The 20,357-nt window shown below is 37.9% G+C and overlaps 1 protein-coding gene across 1 annotated transcript in view; it reads right to left on the bottom strand.

Annotated features, from left to right (window-relative positions):
- Positions 1-20,357, bottom strand: part of CCDC7 (coiled-coil domain containing 7) — a 321,418-nt gene that overhangs the window by 131,632 nt on the left and 169,429 nt on the right. The window contains exons 22-23 of the mRNA XM_055087797.1: positions 14,453-14,563; positions 6,135-6,230 (exon numbers count right to left, since the gene is read on the bottom strand). Coding sequence (XP_054943772.1) covers positions 6,135-6,230; positions 14,453-14,563 — 207 coding nt within the window. The remainder of the gene's footprint in view (positions 1-6,134; positions 6,231-14,452; positions 14,564-20,357) is intronic.

Raw genomic sequence — 20,357 nt, 5'->3', positions numbered from 1 at the left:
CAGTTCAAATATGTGTTGTTCAAGGTTCAGTTGTGTATTACAAAGCTATTGTAATCAAAACAGTATGGTATTGCCATAAAAATGGACATATAAATAAATGGAAAAGAACAAAGATTCCAGAAATAAACCTACACATATACGGTCAATTAATTTATGACAAATCAGCCAAGAATCCACAGTGAGGAAAGGACAGTCTATTCAATAAATGATGTTGGGAAAACTGGACAGCTACATGCAAAAGAATGAAACTGGACCACTATCTTACACATACAAATCAATGCAAAATCAACTAAAGACTTGAATGTAAGACCAGAAACTATAACACTCCTAGAAGAAAACATAGGCAGTAAGCTCCTTGACATCATCAGTCTTGGTGAAGACTTTTTGGATTTGACACCAAAAGCAAAGGCAACAAAAGCAAAAATAAACAAGTGAGACTGCATCAAACTAAAAAGCTTCTGCACGGCAAAAGAAAACATCAACAAAATGAAAGGTAACTTACAGAATGGGAGAAAATATTTGCAAATTGTATATCTGACAAAGGGTTAATATCTAAAATAAAGAAATACCTCATACAACTCAAAAGCAGAAAAAAAATCTGATTAAGAAATGGATAGAGGATTTGAAAGGACACGTTTCATTACAGGTGGCCTACAGGTACATGAAAAGGTTCTCAACATTATTAATCGTCAGGAAAATGCAAATCAAAACCACAATGAGATACCACCCCATACCTGTTAGAATGGCTATTATCAAAAAGACAAGAAATAAGTGTTGGTGAGAATGTGGAGAAAAGGGAGCCCTTGTGCACTGTTGGTGGGAAGGTAATTTGGTGCAGCCACTGTGGAAAACACTATGGGAGGTTCCTCAAAAAACTAAAAATAGAACTACCTTACAATCCAGCAATTCCACTTCTGGGTATTTTTCTAAAGGAAATGAAAACACTAACTTGAAAAGATATCTAAACCCCTATGTTCACTGCAGCATTATTTATAATAATAATATAATAGCCAAAACATGTAAACAACCTAAGTGTCCATGGACATATGAATGGAGAAAGAAAATGTAGTATACATATATACAAAGGAATATTATTCAGCCATAAAAAAGAAGGAAATCTTGCCATTTGGGACAACATGGATGCATTTTGAGGGTACTATACTAAGTGAAGTCAGTGAAAGAAAGACAAATACTGTATGATCTCAATTATATGTGGAATTAAAACAAAACCAATATCAAAACTCATAGAACAGATTGGTGGTTGCCAAAAGCAGGGGGGTAGAGGGTGGGTGAATGGGTGAAGGTGGTCAAAAGGTACAAACTCACAGTTATAAAATAAATAAGTACTGGAGATAAAATGTACAGCATGGTGACTACAGTTATTACTGCACTGCATATTTGAAAGTTCCTAACAGAGTAGATCTTAAAAATTCTCATCACAAGAACAAAATTTTAACTATATGTGGTGATAGATGATAAACTTATTGTTGTGATATTTTTTGTAATATACACATATCTTGAGTCAGTATGTTGTACATCTGAAACTAATGTTATGTGTCAATTATGTATCAAAAGAAAAATTAAATTACAAAGGATAAGAAAAGGAACTAAAACTGAAACTAAATTTAAAGAACTGAATCTACTGAAGGAAATAAGAAAGCACTAATGCAAGTAAATCATCAATATAGTATTTGATGTACACCCTCACTCCTCGGCGAAAGAGTAGAGGGGTGAACTGTAAACAAATCACAAAATCTTTTTCCTCTTTTTCAACGTAAGTTGTTTATTGGAGAATTTATTTTTTTAATTTATTTGATTGAAGTACAGTTGATTTACAATGTTGTGTTAATTTCTGCTGTACAACAAATTGACTCAGTTATATACATATATATATTTCATATTCTTTTCCATTATGGTTTATCACAGGATACTGAATATAGTTCCCTGTGCTGTACAGTAGGACCTTGTTGTTTATCCATCCTATATATAATAGTTTGCATCTGCTAATCCCAAACTCCCAATCCATCCTACCCCCACCCTCCACTCCCTTGGCAACCACAAATCTGTTCTCTATGTTTGCAAATCACAGAATCCTTTAGTAGATTTGTTTTTCTAGGGTTCTACATTCTGAAATAATTTTAGAAGCATTATAAGATACAGCAAATGAGTAAATGTACTGATGTTTATCAGAGTCAGATTCACACTGTGGAAGGAAGGATATACACACCGAAAATAGAGAAAGATAAGAACAAGTCCTGAGGGGAGAGAATGAAATTGAAAGTGTCTTTGAGAAACCATGATTTCTAAATATGTCTGTGAATATGCATATACACATATATGTGCACGTTTATGTATGTAAGCATATGTGAGGATGACTATATGGATATGTATATCCATATATGTATATAGTGTGTACCTGTATGTGGCCATGCATATGTGTTTACACTGAGGCACTGACAACATGCCAAAATCTGCGTGATCTGTCAGGCCCAACCTTAGACAATTACAAAGGCTTGATCTGGCAGCTGTCATGGGGGAAATCTTCATACTCCACACTAGACTTTGAGACATAACCAGTGCACTGCAGACATTGGAAGTAGTGCAGTCATGGACTAAGGCCATATCTGCATTCTTAGTCTGAGTGCCTCAATTCTGAAGCATTCTTATGTGGGGAGGACTCAGCTGAGACCCTGTACATAGACCACCTTTTCATTGGACCTTGTAGACATTTTTATTATCTCTGACTCTGTTTTCAGTACTTTTGCACTCCTCCTAGACCTCCCACTTCTACCTCCCCTCAGATCTATAGAACAGCAAGAACCTTTTGTTTGGAGCTCCTCTGGTTGTGAGATGATCTTCCCCCACCCCAGCCCTGTCAGCACTGATGTATCTGACCCTCATCCAGTGATGTTCTGTGGGGGAAAATGGAATATTGGTGTGGCTGGAAACCTTTCCTGTTTAGACTCTTACACTATTACAGTAAGTGAATAAATGCTTAAATTTACTTTCAATTTACTTGCTGTCTTACTTGACCAACTCAAAAACTGGCAGCTCTCTCCCTGACAAGTTAGCACAGTGAGCAATGTGGTCATTGAAGCACAATTCCTTTCTGGAAGGAGCACTAGTGAGTCCTCAGGGCTCTCTAAGGGGGCACTATTGAGTCATTTGTTAGAGTCTAACGTTCCCACAGGGCACATGACCATTCACGCCAATGTGTCTCAGGAACTGCTGACAGATTGTGCGACATGCTTTAGGAGACTGCTATTTTATTGTTTACATGATCCTGCTATTTTAATAGTCCTGTTTTGCTGGCCAAGATGCCCAGTGGGTGGGTCAAATTAAACGTCAAACAGAGGGATTTTGACAAAACTGGGGAAGCAATTCCTTGGCTACTTACAGTTTCATCAATAATGGGATCAAAAGTTGTTGGTGACCCTGCATGCTGAGGTGCGCTCAATGACTACTGTTAGATCTAATGCTCCTAGAACTTATGTTCAGCCTTTGCTATAGTGGTTACTGCGATTCATGATTTAATGAAAAGGAATGTAGAGTGCTGAGGATCACTTTACCCAGTTACCTGAAGAGACCTTATAGACATGGGTCGTTCATCTTCACATTTAAAGGAGTATCTTGTTAAAGAAGTAATCATGTAACCTTGCCGGGTTGCTAATACAGAAACATTTCTTGGAGAGCCTTGACAATGGCCACATTGCACAAGGAGGTGGAATAAAGGAGTATGAAAAAATACAGACATCCAAGACTCTCTCCTTCCTCAGCTGGGTACTGTTTTGGATCCGACAGATGGCTCATCCTTGCCTTTGTAAAACACATTTTAACTATACTTGAAAAGGCAATAGTGACTCCATGAGCCACCCTGGTGGTGCCTAAGATATACAATGAGGGAATGAGGACAGCAGATGATGCGATTGTTGTTGTTTTTTTTTTTTTTTTACCAGATTCAGGTTCCTAGGTTCATTTGTGCCACTATTGCTGGACATCAAGCTCGATAAACATCCTAATAAGGTCAGGGCAATTGGTCTACAACACAATCTGGACCTTAACTGACAAATTTCTGGACAAGTAATAGTGAATAATGCCAAGATAGCAATGACTGACCAGAAGAGAGAATGATGTAAAAATGGTAGTCTAGTAACCACCCCAGACCATCTGGGCAAAGGCCTTAAAGAGATCAAAGGGTGTGTTACCCACAAAACAGGGTCTCAAAGGAGTAGATTGATGCGCTATTTACCAAGGACCCGAAGGTCAGGTAGTGGGATAAGGGAGGCCCAACAGGCCAATGACTAACACAGGCGCTATGTTTCTGCTTTTCCCAGTGATCCTTGCCATGAATCAAAATGCTCTGCCAACTTTTACCAAGACTTTACGGCTTTCAAAATAAACAAGACTATGGGTTAGGCCGAGCCCCACATATCCAGTGGGAACGTGAGGACTTATGATAAAGTTAGAGTTCAATGGAGATGTGCAGAATTGCATTCCCAAGCCTGTGGGACATGGGTGCATAGGTGACTGTGATCACCACAACCCCTGACACCAGGATGAGGAGGAAACTGATAATGCTGAGGTGGTACTCCATGGCCATCACCAATGGGAAACTTACCCAGATCCCACAACAGTGTACCCACTCAGGCCACCTCAAAACTCCATTGTTATGGCCCCCACTGTTGAATGCATTATTGGTATAGAAGTATTGTTTACATGAACCCCTACTTGCAATCACCCCTAAACCCTGATAGAAATTACCACTTTAGCAAGACAAGCGGAAGACTGTGAAACTACTCAACTACCAGAATCTAGTACTTTGTTCCTCAAAAACAAGTGCGTGAAGAAGAAAAGTAAATAACTGTCCTTATTGATGAGCTTAATGAAGCAGAAATTCTCCCTGAGACTGTTTCTTCATTCAGTAGCTCAGTGGACCTGGGCGTATGTCCTTGTGTATGTACAGACTCCGGTGACAATTGGCAGCTCAGTGATGTAGTCCCCAGGCACTAGTTGTATCTAATATTGTGACTGTCATGGAAGCTACTGTCTATAGTGAGAGAATTTGGTATTCTGTAATAGACAGTGCAAATACCCTATGCAGTACCTCTGTCCACATGGATGATTAGGATCAGTTCGTCATATGGGGAATAGATTGCAATGCCTCACTAATGTCCTTCCATAAAGCTACATAAATTCCCCAACTATCTTTCACCAAACAATCATGACCTAGAAATGTCCTACACCCAGAGGGAGCACTAGCCTTCCAGTCTATTGATGACATCATCCAAATAGGCCCATACAAGGGCACCACTTAACAAGGACTAGACGTCCTACAGACCAATATGTAGCAACATGGCTGGACCATTATTACAGATAAGACATAGTTACCCAGGACCTAACTGAAATCCCTGGGCAAAATCTGTGAGGGGCACAACATCTCATTCCAAAGGAGAAGACTGCCAAGCTTTGACACACTCTACTTAAACAACTGAAAATGAGGCCCAGCTATTGGTGGGACTATTTGGATACTTGCACTCTCATAGTCCCCATGTGTGGTTCTTGATGGCATCCATTACATCCATTACTATTAGATTACTTCAAAAGCCACTCTTTTCAGTGGGGCCACAACCAAGAGGACGCACTTGAGGCCCTCCACCAGGCCTCTCAGGCTATCCTTCCCTTGGGGCCCTCTGATCCTCATTTGCTGTTTGAGTTACAGCTCTCAGCAACATCTCTGTTCACCAAGTACAGTCTGTGGTAGAAAGCTAGTACCATAGGTCACAGACAGACACCCTTTGGAGTTTTGGACCTATAAACTGCCAGTCTGCTGAAAGGTATGCATCCTTTGTGAGAAAATTATTGGCCTATGATTGAGCCTTGGTGTCTGAGTATATGACCTATGGCTGTGAAATAATATTACAACCAGAAATACCAATGAAAGTTATGAATACTTTGACTTTTGCTCTCTAATTTTCTTAGGGTATGTACAACTAATGTCAAAGAAACTATAAATGTTGCATAAAATATAATCTCAGATGCATATTCATGAACCAAAGAAAAATATCTTCTACTGAGTTTAATTAAAATAATTTAAAGTTATCTGTAATTATTATACTTATTAAGGTATATTTTACCTTTGAATGTTCTTTGTGTATTTACTTGCATTTGTGTTTTTGATATTGAGTCTTGATCCTCACAGAGAAGATTTCCATCTGGTACTTCAAACTGAGCTACATAAAGAGAAGCATATAATCAAATAAATAGAAAAACAGATCTATTGTGAACCCCTCACTTTCAAATTTATAACAAATGTACAGCATAAATTCTTCTCAATTTTATAGACTTTTAAGTAGATTACCATAATGCTAGATCTAATATGAAAAGAGAAGAGTTTTAATAGGTCTATACTGAAACTCTCATTATTTCATTAATAATCCTAGGCATCACATGTGCTTTCTATCATTCTCTATATTTCCTACGTAGGACTTTTATACTTAAGTTAAAACTTAATTATAGGATAAAATATCAGGAAGATGGAGGACTAGGAAGTTCCAGACCCTCATTACCCCATGGAGACACTAAATTAATAACAATATACAGACCAAAATACCATTATGAGGACTCTAGAAACCAGTTAACAAGCTGCATCACCCAAGTGAATTACTGACCAAGAAAAACTGTACCAAAAAGGGTAGGAAGGGTCATGGCATTTTGCCCAGCTTAGTTAGCCCCACCACCTCCCTGGCACAGTGTGCCACAGTGTGCCACAGTCACAAGGAAGTCTCGCAATTTCCAGATCCTCCACTGGGATGAAAAGAGTGAAACTTGCATCCAACTTTCTGGCATGTCTAGGCACTGCCTGAGTCATTGGTTGCTGTCTTGCCTGATCTGGAAAGCTGATGGGGACAGTTCCATAGTTAGATACCAGGTTGGAGGCTGCTGAAAACAAAGGCAAGTGCCGTCACACATTAGAGCTGCAGGGGTTATGAAGTTCTGCAAATGATGGAGGAGCAAGAGATTACAGGTAGAGGAATACAATAGAAACCAAAACAAAAAGCTCCTGAGAAGAAACAGGAGAGAGCCTCTTAGGGAAATTAGGAGAGTTTAAAAAAGTCATATATACTAGAATAAAAGAGTACATACAAGCCCAGAGAAGATACATCCCCAGAGAAGATTTGAGAAGTATCAGAACCTCCATGTCAGGCTGATTAGTCAAGGTGTTCCCCTGTATCTGAAAAGACTAAGAGAGATAGCTATGTTTTCAAATTCCCAAATCTCAACAAAATATGACAAAGTATTACAAAGAAACATGGAAACATGTCCCAATCACAGGAATAAAATAAAGTTCCAGAAACCAACGCTAAAAAAACACAGGTCTGTGAATTACCTCACAAGGAATTTTAACAACTGTCTTAAAGATTCTCAATGAGCTGAAAGAAATATAAACTAAATGAAATCAGGAAAATGAAGCATGAACAAAATTAGAATATCAACAAAAATATAGAAACTATAAAAAAACAACTCTGGTGCTGAGCAATATAATAACTGAATTGAAAAATTCACTAAAGGGGTTCATCATCAGACTTGATCAGGCAGAAAAAAAAATCAGCAAACTGGGAGACAGGTCATGTGAAAACATTGTATCTGAGGAGCAAAAGGAAAAAAGAATTAAGAAAAGTGTAGAGAGCATGAAGGATTTATGGGACCCTATCAAGTGGACCAAGATATGCATTATGAAAGTCCCAGAAGAGAGAAAAAAGGGAGCAGAGAGTTTATTTGAAGAAATGACAAAACTTACCAAATTTAAAAAAGAAATGGATATACAAATTCAATAAGCTTTATAAACTCCAACTAGGAAAAACCCAAAGAGGCCAACACCGAAACACAATGTAGTCAAACTGTCAGAAGTCAAGGAAAAAGAGAAAATCTTAAAAGAGGCAAGAGAAATACAATTTGTTATATGCAAGGGAGCCTCTATAAGATTATAAATGAATTTCTCAGAAACCTTGCGGGCCATAAGACAGTGGGATGATACTTTCAGAGTGCCAAAAGAAAAAAACTGTCAACCAAGCATATGATATTTGGCAAAACTGTCTTTCAAAACTGAAGGGGAAATAAAGACTTTCACAGATAAACCAAAGCTGATGGCGTTCATACCACTAGACCTACTCTGCCAGAAATACTAAAGGAAGTCTTTCAAGTTGAAATGAAAGGATATTAGATGGCATCATGAAGCTGTATGATAATATAAAGGTTTTGGTTAAGGTAAATATATGGACAAATGTAGAAACCTATATTACTGAAATTTTGATGCATAACTTCCCTTTTAATTCTTATATAGAATTAGGAGAAAAAGCATAAAATAACTATAAATCGATGTTAATGGGCACACAATATACAAAGATGTAATTTGTGACACCAATAAATAAAGTGAGGGGAAAGAGCTTTAAAGCAGTACAGTTTAGTGACTGAAGTATGTATGTGTTTGAAGTTAACTTGTTACCAGTATAAAATAGATTATTGTAACCATAACGAAAATATTTATAGACTCTTCATGTTATGGATACATGTTTGTATCCCCCAAAATTCATATGCTGAAACCCTAACCTCCAATGTGATGGTTTTGGAGATGGGGGGAGGGAAGTAATTAAGGTTAAATGACATCATAAGGTTAAGACCCTGATCTGATGTGATTATTGCCCTAATAAAAAGAGACACCAGAGCTTTCATTCTCTCTCTCTATCTCTCTCCATTTGCACACAAAGAAGAGGTCATGTGGGTACACAATAGATGGTGGACACTTATGAGCCAAGAAAAGACATCTCAGAATGAAATCTAACTTATTGGCACCTAGATTTTGGACTTCACCTACAGAACTGTAATAAATAATTTTCTGTTTTTTTTTTTTTAAGTGACCCTGTCTATGGCTTTCAGTTATGGCAGCCTGAGAAGACTAATACACAAAAGGAAATGAGAAAAGAATTAAAGCATGTCACTACAAAAAAAAAATCAATGGAAGACAAAGGAAGAAAGTAAAATAGGAAATGAGGAACAAAAAATTATGAGACATACAGGAAATAATTAACAAAATGGCAAAAGTAAGTCCTCTCCTATCCAATTGTATGCCAACTAACTGGATAACCTAGAGAAATGGATAAATTCTTAGAAACACACAACCTACCAATGTAAGTGGGTTAAACTCCCTGGACACAGAGTAGCTGAACGTATAAAATATAAGACCCAGCTATAATGCTGTCTACCAGAGATTCACTTAGGTCTAAGGACATATACAGACTGAAAGTGAAAGGATGGGAACAGATACTCCATGCAAATGGTAACCAAAAGAGAATAGTGATGGCTATACTATAATATCAGACAGAAGAGACTTTAGTCAAAACCTGTTAAAGAGACAAAGTAAGACATTATATAATAATTAAAAGGTCACTTCTCCAGGAATATGTAACATTATAAATATAAATATAAACATTATAGTGTTTAATATATAAACATATATTCATCAGACATAAGAACTCCTAAATACATGAAGAAAACATTAAGCAGATTGAATAGAAAAATAGACCATAAAACAAAAATTGTAGGAGACTTCAATACCTCATTTTCAGTAATGGAAAGAACAACCAGAAAAAAGATCAATAAGAAAATTAGAGGATTTGAACAACACTATAGGCCAACTGGACATTATAGATATATGCAAAAAAAACTCCACCTAACAACATCAGAATACATTTTTCTCAAGTACACATGGAACATTCTCTAGGATACTGATATTACGCAAAATAACTTTTCTGATCACAATGAAAAGAAACTAGAACTTAACAGTAGCAGAAACACTTGAAAATCCACCAATATGTGGGAAATATAAAAATATATTCTCAAAAGAACCAATGGGTCAAAGTAGAAATTGCGAGAGAAATTAGAAATTATCTTGAGACAAATGAAAATGAAAACACAACATAACAAAATATATACAATGCAATGAAAGCAGTGCTAAGAGGGAAATTTATAGCTATGAATGCTTACATTAAAATAGAAGAAAGATCTCAAATAAACAACCTAAATTTACAACTCAAGGAGCTAGAAAAAGAAGATAAAACTATACCCAAAGCTAGCAGAAGGAAGGAAATAATAAAGATTAGAGCAGAGGTAAGTGAAACATTGAAGAGAAAAACAATAAAGAAAATGAATAAAACGAGGAGTTGGTTTTTTGAAAAGACCAACGAAATTGAAAACATTTAGTTAGACTAGCTAAGAAAAAAGGGAAAAGACTCAAATAATTAAATAAAAAATGAAAGAAGAGGCATTACAACCAATGCCATAGGAATAAAAATTATTATGAGAACATTATGAACAACTGTTTGCTAACTAACTGAAATACCTAGAAAAAAATAGATGAATTCTAAGAAAAACAACATACTAACTGAATCATGAATAAACAGAATATCTGAAAGAACAGTAACTAGTAGATTAAATCAGTAATCAAAAACCTCCCGACAGATAGAAACCCAGGAGCAGATAGCTTCACTGCAGAATGCTACCAAACATTAACAACAACAACAAAATTAACACTAGTCCTCATCAAACTTATCCAAAAAAATGAATAGGAAAACTTTAAAACTCATTCTATGAAGCCAGTATTTACCTGATACCAAAGTCAGACAAAGGGATTATATGAAAGTAAAATTACAGGCCAGTATCCCTGATGAACACAGATGTAAAACTCAACAATATACTAGCAAACAGAATTCAAGAGCTTATTAAAAGGATTAAATACCACATCCAAGAGGGATTTATTCCTGGAATTCAAGGTTGATTTAATACATGAAAATCAATTAATGTGACACATCACATTAATAGCATGAAGGAAAAAAAAAACACCACACATGACCATCTCAACTGATATAGAAAAAACATTTAACAAAATTAAACATCCTTTTATGATTAAACAAAACACTCAACAAACTAAGATTAAAAGCAAAATATCCACATATAACGAAGACTATATATGCAAAGCCTACAGCTAACATCACACTCAGTGGTGAAAAACTAAAAACTTCCTTTGAGATCAAAAATAAGGCAAGAATGCCCACTCTCACCACTTCTATTCAACATAGTTACTGTAAGTCCTAACAACAGCAACTGGGCAATAAAAAGAAATACAAGATATAAAAATTAGAAAGGAAGAAGTAAAATTATCTGTTCATAGATAAAATGTCCTTATACATAGAAAACCCTAAAGATTCACACATGCATACACACAAAAAAAACCCCCATGAGAATTAATAAATGAATTCAGCAAAGTTTCAGGGTACAAAATCAACAAGTAAAAATCAGTTACATTTTTACAAACTATTAATGTACAATATGAAAAGTAAACTATGAAAACAATTCATCAAAAATAATAAAATATGTAGGAATAAACTTAACCAAGGAGGCAAAAGGCATGTACACTGAAAACTATAAAACACTGCTGAAATAAACCTACCTAAGGAGGCAAAAGATCTGTGCACACAAAACTATAAAGTACTGATGAAAGAAATCAAAGACAATACAGATGGAGAAATATACCATGTTCTTGGACTGGAAGAATCAATATTGTGAAAATGACTATACTACACAAAGCAATCTACAGATTCAATGCAATCCCTATCAAATTACCAATGGCATTTTTCACAGAACTAGAAAAAATTTTGCAATTTGTATGGAAACACAAAAGACCCCAAATAGGCAAAGCAATCTTGAGAAAGAAAAACGGAGCCAGAAAAAAAAGCAACAGTAAAAAAATAAAAATAAAATGGAGCCAGAGAAATCAGGCTCCCTGTCTTCAGACGATACTACAAAGCCACTGTAATCAAGACAACATGGTACTGGCACAAAAACATAAATATAGATCAATGGAATAGGATAGAAAGCCCAGAGATAAACCCACGCACCTATGGTCACCTAACCTATGCCAAAGGAGGCAAAAATATACAATGGAGAAAAGACAGCCTCTTCAATAAGTCATGCTGGGAAAACAGACAGCTACATGTGAAAGAATGAAATTAGAACACTCCCTAACACCATAACACAAAAATAAACTCAAAATGGATTAGAGACCTAAATGTAAGACCAGACACTATAAAACTCTTAGAGGAAAACATAGGCAGAACATTCTTTGACATAAATCACAGTGAGATCTTTTTTGACCCACCTCCTAGAGAAATGGAAATAAAAACAAAAATAAACAAATGGGACCTAATTAAACTTAAAACCTTTGCACAGCAAAGGAATCTATAAACAAGACGAAAAGACAACACTCAGAAGGGGAAAAATATTTGTAAATGAAGCAACTGACAAAGGATTAATCTCCAAAATATACAAACAGCTTATGCAGCTCAATATCAAAAAAACGACCCAATCAAAAAATGGAGACCTAAATAGACATTCCTCCAAAGAAGACGTACAAATGGCCAACAAACAAATGAAAAGATGCTCAACATCACTAATTATTAGAGAAATGAAAATCAAAACTACAATGAGGTATCACCTCACATTGGTCAGAATGGCCATCATCAAAAAGTCTACAAACAATAAATGCTGGAGAGGATGTGGAGAAAAGGGAACCCTCTTGCATTGTTGGTGGGAATGTAAATTGATAGAGCCATGATGGAGAACAGTATGGAGGTTCCTTAAAAGACTAAAAATATAACTACCATATGACCCAGCAATCCCACTACTGGGCATATACCCAGAGAAAAACATAATTCAAAAAGCTATATACACCCCAATGTTCACTGCAGCACTACTGAAGATAGCCAGAACATGGAAGTGAAGCCAGAAAGAGAAAAACAAATATCGTATATTAACGCATATATGTGGAATCTAGAAAAATGGTATAGACGATCTTATTTGCAAAGCAGAAACAGAGACACAGACTCGAGAACAAACGTATGGATACCAAGGGGGAATGGAAGGAGGGGATGAATTGGGAGATTGGGATTGACATATATACACTATGGATACTATGTATAAAATAGATAACTAATAAGAACCTAATATATAGTACAGGGAACGCTACTAAATGCACTGTGGTGACCTAAATGAGAAGGAAATCAAAAAAGGAGGGGATACATGTATATGTATAGCCGATTCACTTTTCTGTAGAGTAGAAACTAATACAACATTGTAAAGCAACTATACTCCAGTAAAAATTAATTTAAAAAAACACTGCTGAAAGAAATTAAAGAAGAGACAAATAAATGGAAAAACATCCCATGTTCCTGGATTTGAAAACTTAATATAGTTAAGGTCTCAGTACTACCCAAAGCAATCTACAGATTCAGTGTAATCCCTATAAAAATCCAAGTGCATTTTTTGCAGAAGAAATAGAAAAATCCGTGCTAAAATTTATACAGGCTCTCAAAGGATCCCAAATAGCCAAAAAATCTTGAAAAAGAATAACAAATTTATAGGTCTAGCATTTACTAATTTCAAAGCTTATTACAAAGCACAAGTAATCAAAATAGTGTGGTAGGGGCATAAAGACAGACATACAGACCAATGGAATAGATTAAAGCGCTTAGAAATAGACCCTCACATGTATAGTTGATGACCTTTAATAAGGGTGTCAAGACCAATCAATGGGGAAAGAACAGTGTCTCCAAGAAATAGTTGAATAAACTGATATCTACATGTAAAACAATAAAGTTGGATGTTTACCTTACATCATACACAAAAATTAATTCAAAATGGGTTAAAGACTGAAACTTAAGACCTAAAACCATAAAATTTCTTGAAGAAAACATATGGAAAAATCTCATGACATTGAATTTGACCGTTCCCCTTGGTCCCTGTGATCCACATTTCCTGTTTGAGTTACAGGTCTCAGTACCTCTTTGTTCACCAACTATAGGCTATGACTAAAGGACACTGCCACAGACAGGTCAGAGTCAACTGCTGAACTTATGGACCCAAATCTCCTGGAGAGAGCTCAGAAGTGTACACCCTTTAAGAGTCAGTTGATGTCTGTTATTGAATCATACTGAGTACATAAACCAAGGCCTTAAAATAATCTTAGTACTAGAAATCCCAATCAAAAGGTATCAATACTTTTGTTTCTGTTCTCTAATTATCTTAGGGTATTAACACTTTAAGTCAAAGTGGAAATTTTCTATGAAATATATGCCCAGGACTTCCCTGCTGGGCCGGTGGTTAAGACTCTGCACTTCCACTGCAGGGGGCATGGGTTTGATCCCTGGTTGGGGAACTAAGAGCCCACATGCCACGCAGCGAGGCCAAAAAATTAAAAATAAATAAACTGACTTACTTTAATTTAAAAAATAAAATAAAATAAAATATATGCCCCAATACATATTCATGAACCAAACAAAAAAGATCATTTGATGAGTTTAATTTAAAATATTTAAAAATGATCTATAATTATTATACTTACTAGTGTGTCCTTCCCTTCTGAGATTTCTTTCTTTCTTTACTTGCTGTTGGATTTTTGACACTGAATCTTGATTCTCATGCATAAGCTTTTTATCCGGTACTTTATCATGAGCTACAAAAAGAGATACATTTACTCCACTTAAATGGGAAAATAGATTTATTGTGAAATTTCTAATTTCAAATTTATAATAATTATGCAGCAGCATCTTCTCTCATTTTTATAAAGTTTTAAGTAAATGGCCACAATGCTTGATCCACATGAAAATTGTGAGATCATTTTTGATAGATGTATGTTGAAACGGTCTCAGTGTTTCATAAATATTCCTAGGCATCAAATATGTTTTATATTAGTCTCTAGTTTTCTTGTGTTATTTATACTTTAGGTAAATACATATTTATAGGCCAAACAATGAAAATGTGTATATACTACCACATGTAAAATAGATAGCTAGTGGGAAGCAGCTGCATAGCACAGGGAGATCAGGTCAGTGCTTTGTGACCACCTAGAGGGGTGGGGTAGGGAGGGCGGGAGGGAGACACAAGAGGGAGGAGAAATGGGGATATATGTATATGTATAGCTGATTCACTTTGTTATAAAGCAGAAACTAACACACCATTGTAAAGCAATTATACTCCAATACAGATGTTAAAAAAAAAAAAACCTACGTTGACTTCTTAAAAAAAAAATGTGTAAGTACAAGATTTTCATTACAGTATTATGTGTAATTGCAAAATAGCTAAAACCAGCAAAATATATAAGCACAGAAGATTGGTTGAATAAATTAAAGTATATATTATAAACTTCGGTAAAGTATAAATTACAGTATATGGTGTAGTACAAACAAGTGTACCTACTGCTGTAAAAGAAATGCAAAAGATCTCTATAAAACGAATTGGAGGGATTTCTAGGAGGCAACAATAAATGAAAAAAAAACTGAAATAAAGAATATCTAGCATGCTATCTTTTTCACCTTTTGTGAAAGAAAGGGACATAAGAAAGAAGTATATAAAGAGGAAAAAAAGTTATTTTTTCAATGAAACACAGAAAAGACAAACCAAAAAACAATTTAGTTGGATACCTCCTAAAGGAGGGTGAGGACTAAGGAATGTAGGGAAGGAATAAGAAAGGAATGATGCTTTATATATATTTTTTGCATATTTATTACTTTTAGAAAAGGTTCATGTTTTACATATTCCAAAAATAAAACTAAAGTTAAAAAATAAAAAGACTAACGTTGGAAGCAACTTTCATCAACCTACTGCAGGAAAAAATAAGCACAAATCCAAGTAGTTCATCAACAGTATTTGACATATACTCTCAGTCTTAGGCAAGAGAGTGGGAAGCAAAAAAAAAAAAAAAAAAAAAAATCACAAAAATTTTAGTAGGTTTTTTCCCTAGTGGTATCAGCTAAGTGATTGTGAAACAATTTTAGAAGTATTATAGGATGGAGTGAATATATATAAATGTGTTGATGTTGCTCAAAGTCAGGATTCTCACTGTGGAAGGACATCTACATATAAAACGAAGGAAGGCAAAAACAAGCCCTAAGGGTATTAACTGGAATTGAAGGTGCCTGTAAGAACTCATAATTTCTAAATATGCCTATGTATGTGTATATGCATATATATGTTCACTTTTATGTGTATGTAGGTATAGGTACGTATGAATGTGTGTGTGTGTGTGCGTATATACATACACGGAGGTTCCAACTGCAAGTCAAAACCCTGTACATGATCTTTCAGCCCCATAAGCAATTACAAAACTACCTGGCAGTTCTTATAGGGAAAAGCTTCCAACCCCACACTGACTTGATGTATACACTGCAGGCACTAGAAGTAGCTGCAGTCAGGCTGACCCTTAACCTCCACTTCTAGATGACCATGATCTTAAAATTTATCTGCATTCTGGCCTAGGAACCTCCATTCAGAGGATTCAGAGGTTCAGATGTACTGAACCTGTACTGTTCAGATGCCTCTACCTATGCCACCTTAAAGATAGACCTGGAAGACACTGTTCTCAGTCTGATTCGGTGTAAAGTACTTATCTGCTCCAAACTCTGCCTCCTCATCCTTCCCCTAGGCCCAGCGTCCTTAAAACAGCAGGAGCCTTTTGTTTGGGGCAGTGAGATGTTGCCCCCACTCTCTCCTGTCTATAATGATACACCTGACCCTTGCCCAGTGCTGTTCTGTGGGGAAAATGGAAGACTGGTAGAGCTTCAGCCCGTTTCTGTTTAGATTCTTGCTTATACTATCAGAGTAAGTGAAAAAAGGCCGAATTTTACTTGGTTTAGTTTGTTATCTTAATTGGCCAACTTGACAACCGGCAGCTCTCTAGCTCTCTGAGAAACTGGCACAGTGAGCAAAGTGATAAACATAATGCTTTTCTGAAAAAGTAAAACCCCTGTATATCCTACAAAGCACTTTAAGGAGGTGTTAGAGAAGATTTGGGCCACTCTTGGACTGTGCAAATGGATCAACTGAAAGAGTATGAGGATGCAATGGGACACTTAGCCAGTGAGTCTCAGAAAGTGCTGGTGGAGGCCACAGAGCACTCTTAGAAAGTTCTCACAAATTGTTAAATAAGACTTTCAGTTTGAAGGGAACATTGGACCTTCACTTTAGCCTCCAAACTCTGGTCAAGTTCCACTGATGAGGCAAATTAGAGATCTAACAGAGGGACTCTTAAGAGAGCTAGGGAAACAATTCCCTAGCTAATGGCTATGGTTCTCCAGAGACAGACCTAAAAGTCATCAGAGACCCTGAAAGCGGAGTTATACTCTATGACTACTGTTAGTTCTAAGTCCTGACACCGAGACTCATGCCTTTAATATAAAAGAATGTATAGGACTTTGGAATCACTTTGCCCAGTGACCTGGAGAGAACTTAGACTTGGGTCTTACCAGACTCAGATTTCTAAGTTCACTTTTGTGAATCCTATTGGTTATCAAGCTCAATCAAATTTCCTCATAAGTTGTGTCAGTCAGTTGTGACACAGTCAGATCCTAATTGGCAAATTTTCAGGCATGCAGAAATTGTTGCCCAGAAAGAAAAAGTGATGTAAAAATGGTAATAATGCTCCCTCTACTGGATGTTAGGGGCAATGACCTTCCCTAAAAATCTGTGGGCCTGATTACCATACAGTGGGGTCTCAAAGCAGTAAATTAATGCTCTCCACCAAGGTACTCAGTGTTAGATGATGGGCCATGAGGACCCAACATGTAGCCCCACTGCGATCCACTTTGTGGTGGCCACTATGAATAATGCAAGTGCTATTCTCACTACCTTTATCAGTGAATTCTGAGATGGATCAAAGAACTCCACATACACTGACCCTGATCACAGCTTTCAAAAATAAAAAACAAGATACGGTTATACCAAGGTACCTACATCCCCAGTGAAGATATACGAGGGCCTATTCCAGTACAAATTGCAGGCAGGCGAGAATTACATTTCTTGGGCACTTTGGATGGCGGTACACTGATAACTGCAATCCCCACAAGCCCTGGCACCAGGATGAGGGGAAAACAGATAATACTGTCTGGGTTGGGGCCACCACCACAAACAGAAACCTTTTCCAGGCCACACTACAATACAGTGCATTGTTATGGCCTCTACTACTGAATATATTGTCGGTATAGATGTATTATTTACGTGACCCACCACTCGCATTCACTCTCATGTTGTGACGGGATTTGCTGCAGTTAGGATATTTTAATGGGGGAGGTGGAATATCTTGAGCAACCCAACTACCAGAACCTAGTGCCCGTATCTACCAAAACCAATACTGACTCCCTGGGTGTAAAAAAGAAATAACTGCCCTTGTTGCTGAGCTTAAAGAAGCCAACAAATTCCATAGACTATTTCTCCATTTAATAGGCCTGTGCACAAAACATCAGATGCATACAGACTAAGTGATTAAGGCAGCACAGAGTGTTAGTACCAACCTGGCACTGGCATTGTGACTGTCATAGAAGCTATTGCCCAAGGTGAAGGAACTTGGTATACAGCAACCAACAACTTGAACTCTCTTTTCAGCATCCTTCTTCATGCAAACGACCAGGATCAGTTTACCCTTATGTAGAATTAATTGAAATATGCCACTAATGTCCTTCCACAAGGCTCCCTAAATCCCACATCTGCCTATCTTCTATGGATAGAGCATGACTTAGAAAAAGTCCCACTCACAGAGGGAATAATAGCTTTCTACTATATTGATGACATCCTTCTGGTGGGTCCAGGCAAAGGCACCATCCCACAGGACTGCACACCCTGTTGATCCATATGGGGCAACACGGCTGGGTCATTAATATAGACAAGGACTTAGTATCCAAGTGAAATTCCAGGGTAGCAGATAAAAATCTTACTCCAGGAGGAGAGAGAGAAGATGGCGGAAGAGTAAGACGCAAAGATCACCTTCCTCCCCACAGATACATCAGAAATACATCTACACGTGGAACTGCTCCTATAGAACACCCACTGAACGCTGGCAGAAGACCTCAGACCTTCCAAAAGGCAAGAAACTCCTCACGTACCTGGGTAGGGCAAAAGAAAAAAGAAAAAACAGAGTCGACACAATAGGGACGAGACCTGCACCAGTGGGAGGGAGCTGTGAAGGAGGAAAGATTTCCACACACTAGAAGCCCCTTCACTGGCGAAGACTGCAGGTGGCGGAGGGGGGAGCCTCAGAGCCACGGAGGAGAGCGCAGCCACAGGGTGCAGAGAGCAAAGCGGAGAGATTCCCGCAGAGGATCAGTGCCGAAAAGCACTCACCAGCCCGACAGGCTTGTCTGCTCACCCACCCGGGCGGGCGGGGGCTGGGAGCTGAGGCTCGGGCTTTGGTCGGATCTCAGGGAGAGAAATGGCGGCCGAACACAGCCTGAAGGGGTTAGTGCACCACGGCTAGCCAGGAGGGAGTCCCGGAGAAGTATGGAGCTGCCGAAGAGGCTTTTCGCTTTTCCTTCCCTCTTTGTTTCCCGGTGCGCGAGGAGGAGAGGGGATTAAGCACGCCGCTTAAAGGAGCTCCAGAAACGGGCGCGAGCCACGGCTATCAGCGTGGACACCAGAGACGGGCATGAGACGCTAAGGATGCTGCTGCCACCACCAAGAAGCCTGTGTGCAAGCACAGGTCACTCTCTACACCTCCCCTCCTGGGAGCCTGTGCAGCCCGCCACTGCCAGGGTCCCGGAATCCAGGGACAACTTCCCCGGGAGAACGCACGGTGCGCCTCAGGCTGGTACAACGTCATGCCAGCCTCTGCAGCTGCAGGTTCGCCCCGCATCCGTACCCTTCCCTCCCCGCGGCCTGAGTGAGCCAGAGCCCCCAAATCAGCTGCTCCTTTAAACCTGTCCTGTCTGAGCGAAGAGCAGACGCCCTCAGGTGACCTACACGCAGAGGCTATTATTTTTTTCCCCTTTTTCTCTTTTTGTGAGGGTGTATGTGTGTCCTTCTGTGTGAGATTTTGTCTGTATAGCTTTGCTTTCACCATTTGTCCAAGGGTTCTGACCGTCCCGATTGTGTTTTTTTTTTTTTTTTAATTTTTCTTCTTAATAATTATTTTTTATTTTAAAAACGTTATTTTATCCTACTTTATTTTATGTTCTTTCATTCTTCCTTTCTTTTCTTCCTTTCTTTCGTCCTTCCTTCCTTCCTACCTTCCTTCCTCCTTCCCTTCCCCTCCCCTCCCCTCCCTTCCCTTTCCCTTCCTTTCCATTTTTTCTCCCTTTTATTCTGAGTCCTGTGGATTAAAGGCTCTTGGTGCTCCAGCCAGGCATCAGGGCTGTGTCTCTGAGGTGGGAGAACCAACTTCAGGACACTGGTCCACAAGAGACCTCCCAGCTCCACGTAATATCAAACGGCGAAATCTCCCAGAGATCTCCATCTCAACACCAAGACCCAGCTTCACTCAA

The sequence above is a fragment of the Physeter macrocephalus genome, chromosome 11 (assembly GCF_002837175.3).
Source record: "Physeter macrocephalus isolate SW-GA chromosome 11, ASM283717v5, whole genome shotgun sequence".
Taxonomy (NCBI): Eukaryota; Metazoa; Chordata; class Mammalia; order Artiodactyla; family Physeteridae; genus Physeter; species Physeter macrocephalus.
This window is presented reverse-complemented; position numbering and strand designations above follow the sequence as displayed.